Genomic DNA, 13,000 nt, shown 5'->3' with positions numbered 1-13,000 from the left:
TATTACTTGTCGTCAGCACTTGCTAACTTTGGCCTGCTTCACCTCCTAGAGCTCCAAAATATGGGGGGGAGGGCCACAGCCACCTCATGTTATATATCCTGCCAGGCATTAGGAAACTCTGTCCTGTCAGGCTTTAATACAAACCACAGCTGTATATCAGCAATTCCTTGACTTTTCTATTCATAATGACTTTCTGATCTCAGGAGTTCGGGAGCAACTAAGGCATGTGCTGGAAGGGCCTCAGAACCTACTAAACTCTCCTGTCTTCTAGTGGTCCTTCCATTGAGGGCATGACCTAGTGTACTCTGTTATAGGAATACCATTTTCCGACTTCAAGGCATAGAGGTTAAATGCAGATTTGCAACATTGAACTTGGCATTGAACTAAACAGCCATGAAATTGGTTCCCACTTAGCCCATGAAGATATATCTGCATGGACATGTGCACATAATCATACCCCCACTTATACACCAAGGCAGGACTTCTCATCTCAGCTGCACTGTCACACTATCACTGATACGCCACTTCCAAGTCAGAGCTGGCTTATATCTAGCCCATTTTGAGGGCAAAGCAAATTAAGTGACTGTGCACACAATATTTGACCTTCCCTAAATGACACAGTCAGTTTCAAAAGTGCTCAGTTCCCACAGTTCCTATTATTGAAATCCCTCTCACTGTATTTTCTGAATGTCAAGAAAAACTGGCAGTGTCAAAACTCAGTCTTGCCTACATCAAAGTAGGGTAAAATGAAACTAAGCAGGCAACCAAAAAGAAAATGATATGTATCTGAAGGGTTAATCCGTCTCCTCTCTTGTCTCAGAAGTATGAGCAAGTTTAAACTGACGTGAAAGTTTCATTCCTCACAAAAGTAGAAGAGTACAGGTAGTAGCAGTCAAGTTCATAAATATTCCTCAGAAATGACTTTGAAGAACCCTCTCTATGAAAAAGTGTAGCTTAATCTCCAGTTTCATTAATTCCTTAACTACTGTGCCGAGAGTGCCAAAAATAGGAATTAATCAATACCAAGTGTAGTTACAGTGGTTTTTTTATCATGATCTCTCTCCAACAGAAACTAATAACCTGCCCAGCTACCTTTGCCACACATGCTGTAGAACTTAATAAATATATTAAAAATATAAATATTTTCATTTCTTGCAAGCCACTGGGTATGATCAGATCATTGTGACTTCTGGTCTTTCCTTGCATCAGCTGGATATAAACCTCTAACATCCAAGCAAACAGCTTAGCTATGTTCTGAGATATCTAGGCCTTGACTTCTGCTTGCACTTCATTGTTTTAACATTTGTTATAGATCTCTCTTTCTGCATTCCAGAAAGTAAAAAAATGCCCTAAAGCTGTATCACCTTCTGCTATGAGGTCAATAGGATCACAGGTAAAGCAGTATAAGCTTGATAAAATGTTAGGATAGGTACTGTAAGGAACTTTAGAATAGGGGCAGAAATCTGTTCTTGGGCAGGAAATCATGCTGGTTCTCTTCTTCTCAAGTCATCATTGTTCCAAGTAGCCTACAGCACCAAAATCAAAGGGACATGATCTGACATATCACCTTTCAGGGGGAAGCACAACCAACAGCTTAACCATTAATAGTCACTATTCAGAAAGCATCTCAGATTAAAATGGGAAAAGCAAGGAAACTAAAGCACATGCTTTCTCTTGACTGTAAGAAGAAAGGTATTAGCCAGGGTGTTGTGGGCAATTTCCACAACCGGAAAATCTTATGTCTTTGGAGACAAAATATTCTTCACTTTGGTCCCCAATTTTTGTGAGGTGGTGATGTGTGTGAATAACCATCATCTAGAGCCAGCTGCCCTTCAGAGCTCCTTTAACTAGTTCCTGCATACAGTTTGTCAAATTGGAAGAGAACTTTGGAATTTCTAAACCTGAAAATAAGATAACAACTGGACAAAGATTCTGTGTTTAAAGAGGAATGTCTCTAGGCTAAAGAGACAGAAGGGAGTGGAACAAACGGAAATGCTTGCTGAAATCCTGCTTGGGCCCACTTCATCTAATATTAAGTAAACTTGCTAGAAAAAATTTTAGGTTCAACCTGGCTTTTAATTAGTATGCTGTTTACATCATCTCTTTTGAGGCTTTACTTTGGATTTGACCCTGCTCCTGCTGCAGTCAACAGCAAAAACACCACTAGCATCAGTGGGAGCAGGATCAATGCTTTACTTTGTACATTTCATATTTAACGTCAAAAAAAGAAACTGGTATTTATGTTTTGTAGTTATTAGTTATCAGGTTAATATGCTAAAGGCAGTTTGACAGGGAATACTATTAAGGAGCAAAATAAGGTTGCTGCTTCTGGACTGAGGTCACTTACAAAGAATGTACAAATGAAAATAAGGTTGACTTTTATTTACTTAACTATCTTCCTACATTGAATTCCTTTGGCAACGTGTCTTTAAACATTTAAAGCCCTGTTTACAACGAGGCTCTGAAAGTAGCTTCAAACCATTATATCCCTAATTGAATTCCCCAGGAGTCCTGTAAACTCGGAGGAAAAAAGAAAGACATCATAACATTTGCTAAATCATCTCAAAACATATTTCACTGCAAGGTTATGTGACCTGTTACAAGTCTGAATGATGACTGGGATTGAACTACTGAAACCTTTTATTATTCAGATTGAAATCAAACAAAAAGTTGCTCAGTTGAAGCCTGCTAATTAAATCATACCTCCTCTGAACTTTTATCTCTAATTAAGAGTGAGAATTTTGACACAAAATACAAGTATACTGAAGATAACGGAATTAAAGATACATAGCTTTTGTATAATGACATGGGGCAAACCACATGCAAATTACTAGGCGAGTGGGCCAATATATTTAAAGTAAATTATTTTGGTGGATATAAAGGTAAAAAAAAAATGTTCAATAACCAATATTCCATCCACCTCCTTCAAACCAGAATTTTTTTTTCAAGTGGAGTTGAAAAACTCCACATTATTTCCAGTCAGCTACGCCTGTTGTGTAACATCATCTGTATGAGAGATCACACAAGAAGCTACAGTTAATATCTTAAAATGTTAAATAGCTTCACATCCCTGTCAGCTTACCTGGCTTGTAAGTTATTCCTGGGGGGAAGAGGAATCCCTGCTGGGCTGCAGCAGCCGCTGCCAGTGTCCGCTGGTCGTGTGGAAAAATTGGGATCATGAGCGGAGGCATGTGACCCTGAACCTGCTAAACAGAAGAGAGCCTCTGATCAGAAATAGCACAAATTTGTCTTGACAGGTATTTCTCCAGTACTGATAGTGTTCTGTGTTCGCACAGTCCCACAGAACCTTTGCCTTAATGTAATCCCTGACAATTTCACATTATCACATCAAAGCCCTCACTAACATTGTTTTCCCTCAGTGTCAAAGGTGTAACAGTCTCAGTGAACTGCACATTACCCTACTTCTTCCTGGTTCTCTATTTTGTTTGTTTTTTCAACTAATATTCCCTGTTCTGACACAAGGTAAAAAGGTACAAAACCTTTCTAATATACCATAGGTTCTTTAAAAAGAACAGTGGTATGTATTTCTATTAATTTTTTCACAATTTTCTCATCTTTGGTCACAGACAGTAGAGTGACAAGCATTTTAGAAGTAACCTAACACTACAGTAGCTACATAGATGTTCAAATTTTAGTATCATTAGGGTAATTTTAATTCTGAGATCTTACAACATTGTATTGTTCATATATATACCAATGACTCAGGTATGTTATTTCAGAATCTCACCACAGTATTAAATAGTCTTTCTAGTGAACACTCCAGCTCTTAAGATTTAAGGCTCCAACATCTTGGCTCCCAATTACACTAACATCCTTTGCCATACAGACCTCACTATAACATATAAATTGCTTGTCTGTCTAAGCAGTTTTATAGCTTTATGCACTATCATGTAGCTCAGTAATTATGGAGCTGTATTCAGAGACCATTTCAGAATAAAACTTACTATATCAAATTTAATTTAACCTTAATAAATGTATCAAAAAGCACAAACATGCAAAAGTAAAATATTTCTCACTTTATACTAGCATTTGTATTCAACATATAGAAAATGGGAGATGGGATAGAATCGTGTCTGTTAAATCCACGTGTTAATTTCCTAGTTCCTTAATATATGCTACATGTGTTCCAGAGACAGTGGCTAGGATCAGAGTTTTTATCCACCGTTCCTTAACCCCAGAAGTATGCAAGGGTTTGACTATGATTCTTCTGATTAGTAGTTAAGCAAACATATAATGGTTTATATATCAAAGCTAGTAAATGTAGGAAGAAATTGAGTTTTCAGGCAGAAAAACAATTTTGCTCTCAACCTACCATAAATCGGTGACATTAAATACTACTAAAAAGTTAAAGTACACTTCAGGCAATATTTTTTCATTTAATTCCTGAAAAACTTTTCTGGTCAAATCCCATATGTTGACCTATGACATTGTTTAAATAGTGCCAAATTTTCTTGTCATATCCCCATTACTTTCACAACCATTGATGCAGTGCAGAAATGCTACTGTGTGTGTCTATGAGGGTTAATTTACCAACAACTCTTCTCTTGGGAAAGCCCTAAGATGTAGGTTAATAAAGGTCAAACAAAAAAATAAACACTTTACAGTATTTTTTTGAATCCATTTCTCAGGAAAATCAACTTATAATAAAAAGGTCTTTGTGCAATTACTGCTATGGCACTGGGGCATGAAAGAAACTAGCTTTGAGCAGCTATTTCTCTCATTTTAGCTGAGGTAAGGCTGGCTGTGCATTTTAGGACAGGAGTTAAACTTTGTTAGATTGGAGTTGATCCCCATGTGCCCGGCACAGGCATTTACCTCCAATAAAATAGTGCTAGTTTTGCTGTGTAGTATTCCTTTACACTGGCTCTACAGGAATACAGCAAATGAAAACCACAGGCTTTGTCTGCTAGAAACAACTATAGGATGTATTGGAAGAAATTCACCACAATACAGACTACAGTCATTTTCAGTAGTTCCCAACTACAGTCTAATCAAATAGACTTAAGAATGGCTTAATGGCTTAAGAAACATCCCTTTCAATCACCACGCACAGAAAGTATTTCCATGGGGTTGCAAAGGTACAAGACACCAACACAATCTCACAAGATAGAAGAGATCAGAGTGAGTACTGTGGTTACACTGATGGTGCGTACATACCCATAACAATACTTCATACTGTAGCATCACAGAAATCATTTGACACACACAACCATTACAAGATTTGGCCCTAATTATTACATAAGCTTCTTCTCAATGCAATCCTATGGAGTTGGATCCATTCCACCATATCAAAACAGATTTTGTTTTAAACTCTCAGATAAAAGCAATTCTGTTAAGTGTGGAGAATTACCATTGCATGTTCTGGATATCTGCTCTTCTTCCTTGAAATACAACTCTGCATGCTGGATGAGGTCCTCGCCTATATAAATCAATCTTACTTTGGCGAAAGGTGGCTTACGTTTAGAATGTAAGTTTGAGTTTACACTTCAAAGACTGAAAAAAGCCCATACTGAATGGCAACCATTCCTTCCCGTGGGTCTTCCCTCTGGCACATATTAAATACTATTCCTAGGTAAATGTTGGTTTCACCCGGAATTATTACATTCATAGGTGTTGATTTTCAGCACAGGTCAACTGAAAAGCACAAATAAGCATTAAAAAGGAAGAGAACGTACAAGTATCACTGGTCACTGAATTATTAAAGATGTAAAATGAATTCCAGAAAAACAGTAGACACCTTCATTTTTGACAATTTTTTTTTCTTGAGGTTTTTATTATTATTATTATTTTGTTTTTACTGAGGGGGGAGAAACTGGGAGAAGGGGTTGATTGGTGTACTTCATAGAATTGGCTACATGCCTAGAAATTTTAATTGCTGAGATGTTCCTCAGGTCTTTCTGAAAACCAAGACTGTAGCAGATGCCCAAGAAACACTCTGACTCTGTCTCTTCCCATTCGTAAAAATAGCTTATTGTTGGATTGGCACTTTCCCCTTTTGTCTCCTCTGTGCTAAGTTGTTGATGATGCCATTTTTTGCCATCTGCCCCAGAGCTTCATTAAAGATACATGAATGGACTAACTGGGCTGCTATCTTGTGAGGAACAGGTGCTATTGTTTGTCCCCAAAGACTTGCACTGAAGATCTCACTCAGAATACTTGAGAAAGAGCATCTGCAGCAGTCAGTCAGAGAGTAACTTGGCAGAGCCTGGACTATGGGCTAATATGCAAACAGTGACACTCAGGGGGACTCATTTTCTCTTTCATGAAGATTATTTATTTTTTTTGTGACGGGTAGTAAATGTTTGGTTTTGAACAATTCTGCCAGGCTGTATCTTCAACTGAACTGTACAAACCCTTGAGGAAACCTGAGTTTATTCTTTCCAAAATTCAGTTCTGCAACCTTGAGTAAAATTGTCTGTTATATGAAGCTACCTCATAAAATTGATCTCTCCTTCTATACAACAAGCTCAGGTTTAACTGTGTTAAACATGAGAAGCCACCAAGATTAGGGAACTCTTAAAAGGTAGTGTACCATTCCTTTAATATCCCATCACAACTCTGATGGCCCTTGGGAACTGATTACAGCATTTCCTTGCCTGAGATCCAAGTCAGGAAGCAACTTTAGAGCAAATCAGCCCTGATTAGTTCAAGAAGAAACTTCCAGTTTGATTCTCCCTGAAATAATAAAAGCTGGTGGCCCGTTTGATAAGCTGGGCAAATCTGCAGTGCTTTGTCCCACAGTCCTGTGAATGCTAATCTCAGAAGTTGGTTGGAAAATCCTCCTTGTTAACAAGTCATTGATGGTTAGCATTATGCCTAGAAAATGGAAGCCAAAGTGATAATGTCATACAAAAATAATATCTTGAATGAAAATGATCTGCCTCTTTTGGATAAGGAACACAGCATATTTAGTGAGACTAAGGAACAGGAAGGGTTCTGTCTTTAAAAACCAAAGCTGCCTCTAAAACAACTGACATTGCAGCTAGAGAAGTAAAAGCATTCAGAGAAAAGGATGGCAGCAGGGCAAGCAAAAAGGCAACTCACACATTTCTGCTTAGCTGCAATGATCACAGGTTTCAAGAGCAGGATTAAATCCCACCCTATAATGGCAGCTGAATTCCTCGCAAAATCTTCAAGATCAAGCTTGACCATTTGCCTCTCTGTTGCAGTTTACTTCAGTAAAGGGGAGAATTAAGTGCCATCTTTTTGAGAGATTGTAAGCACAATATTTATATTTTACCCTTCCTTAAAGCTTTTTTTTTATGACAACAAGCACTAGTATAAAACAGTGTGATAGACTAAATAGGTTCTAATCACCTAGAATAATCCGACATCACGATTTAAAACCATTGAGCCCCACTTCTTCCACCAATAAAATCTCTGGACCCTGTTCTCAACATGTAGAAATCTTGATATTTTTATTGAATCTGACAGACTACTCCAATGCATGTTAGCTGAGAAACAGGTCTTTGAATTTACTGAATTGACTTTTTTTTTCTTTATTGTAGGATGTACACTACCTTTTGTCCTTGTGATGTTGCAGTCTCTGTGAGAATCTAATTCATTCACAGGCAGGTTTAGACTTTTCATAGTTTAAACTTGAATTTCTACCTAAGATTTTTTAACTTCTTGAATAATTGGCATAGCCAGACTACAACTTTAATGTGTCTATGCAGTCATTAAACTTTTAATTTCCATAGCAATAATGCGTTTGAGATTTTCTACTCTCTCATTTAGAAACTGCAGTGTAACAGAAGAGTTTCCCAGGTAATGGCAGTTGATCAAGTAAGAAAGTGCATTTTCAGAATGCTCAAAATACATGTTTATATGGTAGAACATAATGGCTATAGCTGATAGCTCAACAGATTACATTTTAGGTTGATTCATTTTAAAAATCTTAATGGCACTGAAAGTAGTGCCTATGCCCCCAGTACTACTAGTGCAAGTTTTTAAATACCCTGCATATTATATGTATTAGCCTCATCTGCATTTTAAATAGTCTGTATAAAATATCTGGCATTATTATTTTTTTACCACTATTGGAATTTTGTTTAGTTCAATAACTAGTGTTGGGTTTTGTTGTTCTTTGTAAAAGAAGAAATGTAAGAAGTATTGTTAATTTGAACTTTTATTAGGTCATTTCATTGACTCTGCAAGAAAGCAAACACCATGTTGCATAAACAAGTAGGAACTTCTATGAAAACTCCTATATATGAAAGCCAGTGGGATCACTTAAATGCTTAAGGGCAGCTATGTGCTAAGATTTTTGCAGGTTTGGGCCCAAATCTCCTCCCCGTGTTGAAAGGAACCCATGCCATGACTGAGCCCTTTTCTGGTCCCAAAAATGATCTATTTTAAAAAAAACTGCAGAAGAATTGTACTAAAAAATTAAAAATATCTCTTTGGTTATAATGGAATGGTTTGATGGTTTGGCTATTTTATTTGTGCTCTTCTGAAGAAGTAAAGCGACTGTAAGGCCCGGTTAATTGACCAGTTCAGTTATAAAGGATCAGGCTACTTTGTGTGGGAGTGGTGGCTGGGCCTTTTGTTCTGAGCTCAGAAATGTAACCGATGAACTCTCAAGGCTTTGAATTAATGTGCCATCACTGTCTAGCATTCTCTAATGTAAAGGTAAGAGTTGAGAGCGGACCCAAACACTTACGTGAGAATCCCCTCTATCATAAGTAATTCCAGGGAAGCAACTGTGACTCTGCAAGAGGAGGAACAGCAGGGGAAGAAAGGTGGGCTCCAACAAACTGAAAGTGATCATGCAGGCACTGCATCATAGCTAAGACACTGAAAATCTCATTGAAGTAGCTCTACATTGAGAATTATTCAGAGGCTACTTTCTTCTCCCATTAGAAATATAGAATCACTGGAGCTATATCTTTATAGGGAGGTATATTATGTTCTAATTTATCTGCCATCTAATTATCTACAGTCTAATTGAAAAATATTTCCTCTCAGTGAAAATACATGAGCCACAAAGAAAATGTCTGCCAATAAGATCCCAGGGGAAGTGTTGGCAAATAAACTGTAAAAAAGATACCATAGACATGCAAAGTGAGAACATTTCATATGGGAAATACTATGAAAAATATGTTGCCTACTACTGAATTTGTAAATGGATTGTAACTGCTCTTTTCTTTCTTTTCCCCTATAGTTTTTTCCATTTGTCCAATGGTTCAGCATGATTTGGAGATTTAAGTCTACTGCAGTCGCCACAACGTTAATGTGAAAATTGCAGCCATGATTATAGAGTGAAACAGAGCATCCTTATTTTTTATTATTTTTTCCTCACTACTTTGAAACTTTAAATGAACTAACCTTAAATTCCATCTACTTGGGAAATAAAGATGAGAGCAACAGAAAAATACTACCAACCACACTGAAAACAGAAGAGTTTTAAACAGTAGCTCTCATTTCATTTCTATTAGCATCTCATTGTATTGCCCTGTTTTTCTCTAGCATCTTGACTACCTGGAAATACAGAATTCAACTAAAGATGATCTCATGAAGTTAAGAGTATGATAAATGGTAATTAAATCTATTTAAATTGTCCGTATTTTAAGAAACTCTCACTAGGAGGGATGGAGAACATCTCTGCTATAGAGAAATAAATAAAACATGTTATGCAAAAGTGAATTTATAGTTCATTTGGAATTAGAGTTCTACCACCTTTTCAATCCATACAAATGCATAATCTTGTCAATTAAATATTATTGTTAAGGTCTAGTAGTATGTTAAAATCACTTTAAAGTGCAACTAAGGAAAATTCATGTGTGTTTATTACTCCTTAAGGGTCTATTAGTGGGTATTTTATTCAGATTTGTGTTGTAAAATCTGCATAAACTCAGCATATTGTTATCCCCATGTGTGCATTTGTTTGGTTAAAGCATAACAGCAAAGCTCTATTTCTGCAACTTCTGGAAAAGTCAAGAGAACTAAAACAGTCCTAATTTTAATCAGATACAAACAGTTATCTCTACAGAAGTGAAGACTTGACTATTATGCAAATTGTCACAGTTAGTGGTCACCAAGCCATCACAGAAGACTGAGCTAGTCAATTATTTCTCATATTTCCAAAGGCTAGTGAAGATGTATGTTTCTCATTTGCACCTTGTCTTATTCATGCCCAAATAAGAAAAATATTGCAGCCTAATGATACTTGTTGATATTTTATATATGGAAGCTCCATTACTTGAGCTCAAATCTAAATATAAATTATGTCAGAAATTCCTTATTAGCTTATGTTTTTACGGTGATATAAAAATGTGCAAGATTTTTGGAGTACATTGAAATTTCCTGTTGATGGAAAACTTTAGAGCAAGAGATTCTTTAAAATTTGCATTTCATATTGGTGCTTTCAAGCAGAGTTTTCATCCCACAGCGTTTAAAGACAGAGGCCCTTTTTTGAATAGTAACCATCACTAGTTATTAACATGAAACTAATTCTTTCAATAGAAGGGCTTGCAATGTACAGTATGAAAAATCATCTAACATCATCTAACATCTAACACTGATGATTGCTAAAGGAAGGATTGGTTTTCACTGTAAAGAATAGCTCCAGCAGAAGTGGGAATGAAAACAGAAACATCTTTCAATACCTCTGATCAAAACTCCTGCCCTAAAAAGGTAAAAAAGGTACAACAAAAGAACAGGTTGGGGGAATTTTCTTATGTCAAACAAATACAGAATATATCTGGAGCCCAGGGATCACTGATGCTAACAGAAATTCTGCTATTTACTTCACTACAGGAAGAACTTCTTCCTAACCAGTATATTGTTTTTAAAGTTTTCTGTGTTTCCACTGATATTCCAAGACTTGTAACTATATTGTACTGTAACTGTATAAACACTTAGAGATTATGAATACTTTACAATTATTGCCTATTTCAAGCTCAAAGACCCATTCAGAGGACAGTATTACATCTACATTCACACAGGAGGACATTCAAAGCGGCCTTGAACAGGTACACACCAGCGCTACAGAGTTTAGCCCTCAAACACTCGTACCCTGGAAGGATACAAGGGTGAAGGTGAGTCACAGGTGCAAAAAGGAGGATATCTTTCCCATCCCACCCAGTCCTATGGCTGATTTCTTCATCTATTTATTCCTTTGTGAATTTACTCTCCTTTATTATGGAGACAAGTGTTGATATTTTTCCTCAAGCCTAAATGGATAATAGTCAAGAGACTAGGTCAAAGGAGACACTCACATCTAGTGATAATATTCTTGCTTCTGTATATTTTTTGAAAGAGGTTTAATGCCAAATAGTAACCTAGATAACTTCCAGATATGATATTTATGGATTGTCTAGAGCGAAACACAAAGGTTTATCAAAGGTAATTATGTGGAGAACTAGTTTAATGCAGAAACCTCCTGTGTGTAGAGATCAAAGTCAAATCAGAATACTGATTGCATGCAAAAATTCATTTGTTCCATCTCTTCCTAGGATTCCTCAGATTTTGACACAACCTGACCATCTTTACTCAGAAAAGGCTCCAAGAAATTGTGTGTTTGCACAGTATGACTGAGGTGATGGCCACCACTAGGTATACAGCAATTATTGCAGACTTGGGAGCAAGCAACAGAGTTTCTAAACTACCAACGACATAAACATAGCCTGCTTCGTTCCTACACCAATTGTATCTGGTTCCAACCAGCTATATTGGCTTCTCACCTTTCTGCAGCATTTATGATTCATCTACAAAAACATTTTGAAAGAACAAAATCATTAAAAAAGTAAAATAAGGCAAAAACCCAGGAAACTAATTTAAAATGAGCATTAAGTATTTCCTGTCCAAGTTTGGGTGTTAAAATTCCAGCAACAGCTATACTTCAGACATAAATCCACACTGCTGTGCTACATTTTCTGCAGAAGATCCTGATATTCAAGAAGGAATGTCAATCTTGCTGTTTTCTGGCTTTCCCAGGTTTGTCAGAACTCCAGCGTTATTTAAAGCGCGCTTTCGGCTTGCAAACAGATCCTTGCCATGAATCCTATGATCACACTCACGTTAGAGTGATGCTGCTTTCAGAGTTGGGATATTTTCTTCAGTTCCTCATGACAATCGGTGGGAGTCAATAGCACAAAGCTGTGCTGCAATTCCCTTTCTCTCTGCCTGCCAAACTTGCAGCGAAGGGCTGGCTCGTCTGCAACCCTAATGTGCTGGAGTTGGTGCGATGAAATGCACGGGCAACTCTACGCAGAATTACAGGGCAATAACAATGGCCCTTTGTCCAGCTGTGGCTGCTCTCCCCTCTGCAGCCAGGCCTTATCTGCTCAGGAAATGCCTGCTTTAACTGACAGGTAGGAGATTAAATCTACAGCTGCCGAAACACAATCTCCGCTCTGTTAGATAGTCTTTCATTGAAAAGCACTACAAACACATAATTTGTTTATGTTGTACCAGCAATCTTTGACAAAGCAGACTGTCTAGCTGAGACAAATGTGGTTAAACCCATTTATTGTATTATTTCTGCTACACAGAACAAGCTTTTAAAATGTAGAAACTAGACAAGGCACAAAGCTCTAGCTGTCTAAAGAAATCAAGAATAGATGACTTCTTGTTACACTAGCACCCTTTACACAGCGTAGCATGTTCCCTCCTTGAAAACATCCACTGTGATTTCTTTCTTTTCTTTTTCTCTCCACCACCCTCACCCCCCTGTTTTTTTCCCCCTGAAAGTGGGTGGTTCAATGACGTTTATGTTTCCAGGTTTTAAAGTTTCTTTTGTTTTCTCTAGGATCAATAGATATAAAATAACTAAGTCAGTGAAAGGATGCTTTCAGATTTAAGAAACAAGAGAATATATTTTGAGAGACTGCTTTTCAAAGAGAGAATAATTTTCCAGACACACTGTCTGGTCTTCCTGACTTAATGCACACTCAAATAGAAGTTTTGCCTGACTAATGAATGCTGGACTGACACCCCCCCACCCCTTCTTTCTCTATTTTTTAGTCATCAATCACAT

General features: G+C 37.2%; 1 protein-coding gene across 14 annotated transcripts in view; it reads right to left on the bottom strand.

Moving 5' to 3' along the window:
- Positions 1 to 13,000, bottom strand: part of SOX6 (SRY-box transcription factor 6) — a 379,848-nt gene that overhangs the window by 95,876 nt on the left and 270,972 nt on the right. For 8 of the 14 annotated variants that reach the window (XM_075094704.1, XM_075094700.1, XM_075094701.1 and 5 more), the window contains one exon: positions 3,083 to 3,206. In XM_075094704.1, coding sequence (XP_074950805.1) covers positions 3,083 to 3,206 — 124 coding nt within the window. The remainder of the gene's footprint in view (positions 1 to 3,082; positions 3,207 to 13,000) is intronic. The other 6 variants (XM_075094707.1, XM_075094708.1, XM_075094709.1 and 3 more) reach the window with 1 other exon arrangement.

Source organism: Phalacrocorax aristotelis, chromosome 5 (assembly GCF_949628215.1).
Source record: "Phalacrocorax aristotelis chromosome 5, bGulAri2.1, whole genome shotgun sequence".
Lineage (NCBI taxonomy): Eukaryota > Metazoa > Chordata > Aves > Suliformes > Phalacrocoracidae > Phalacrocorax > Phalacrocorax aristotelis.
The sequence above is the reverse complement of the archived record's forward strand: the minus strand, read 5'-3'. Positions and strand labels throughout refer to the sequence as shown.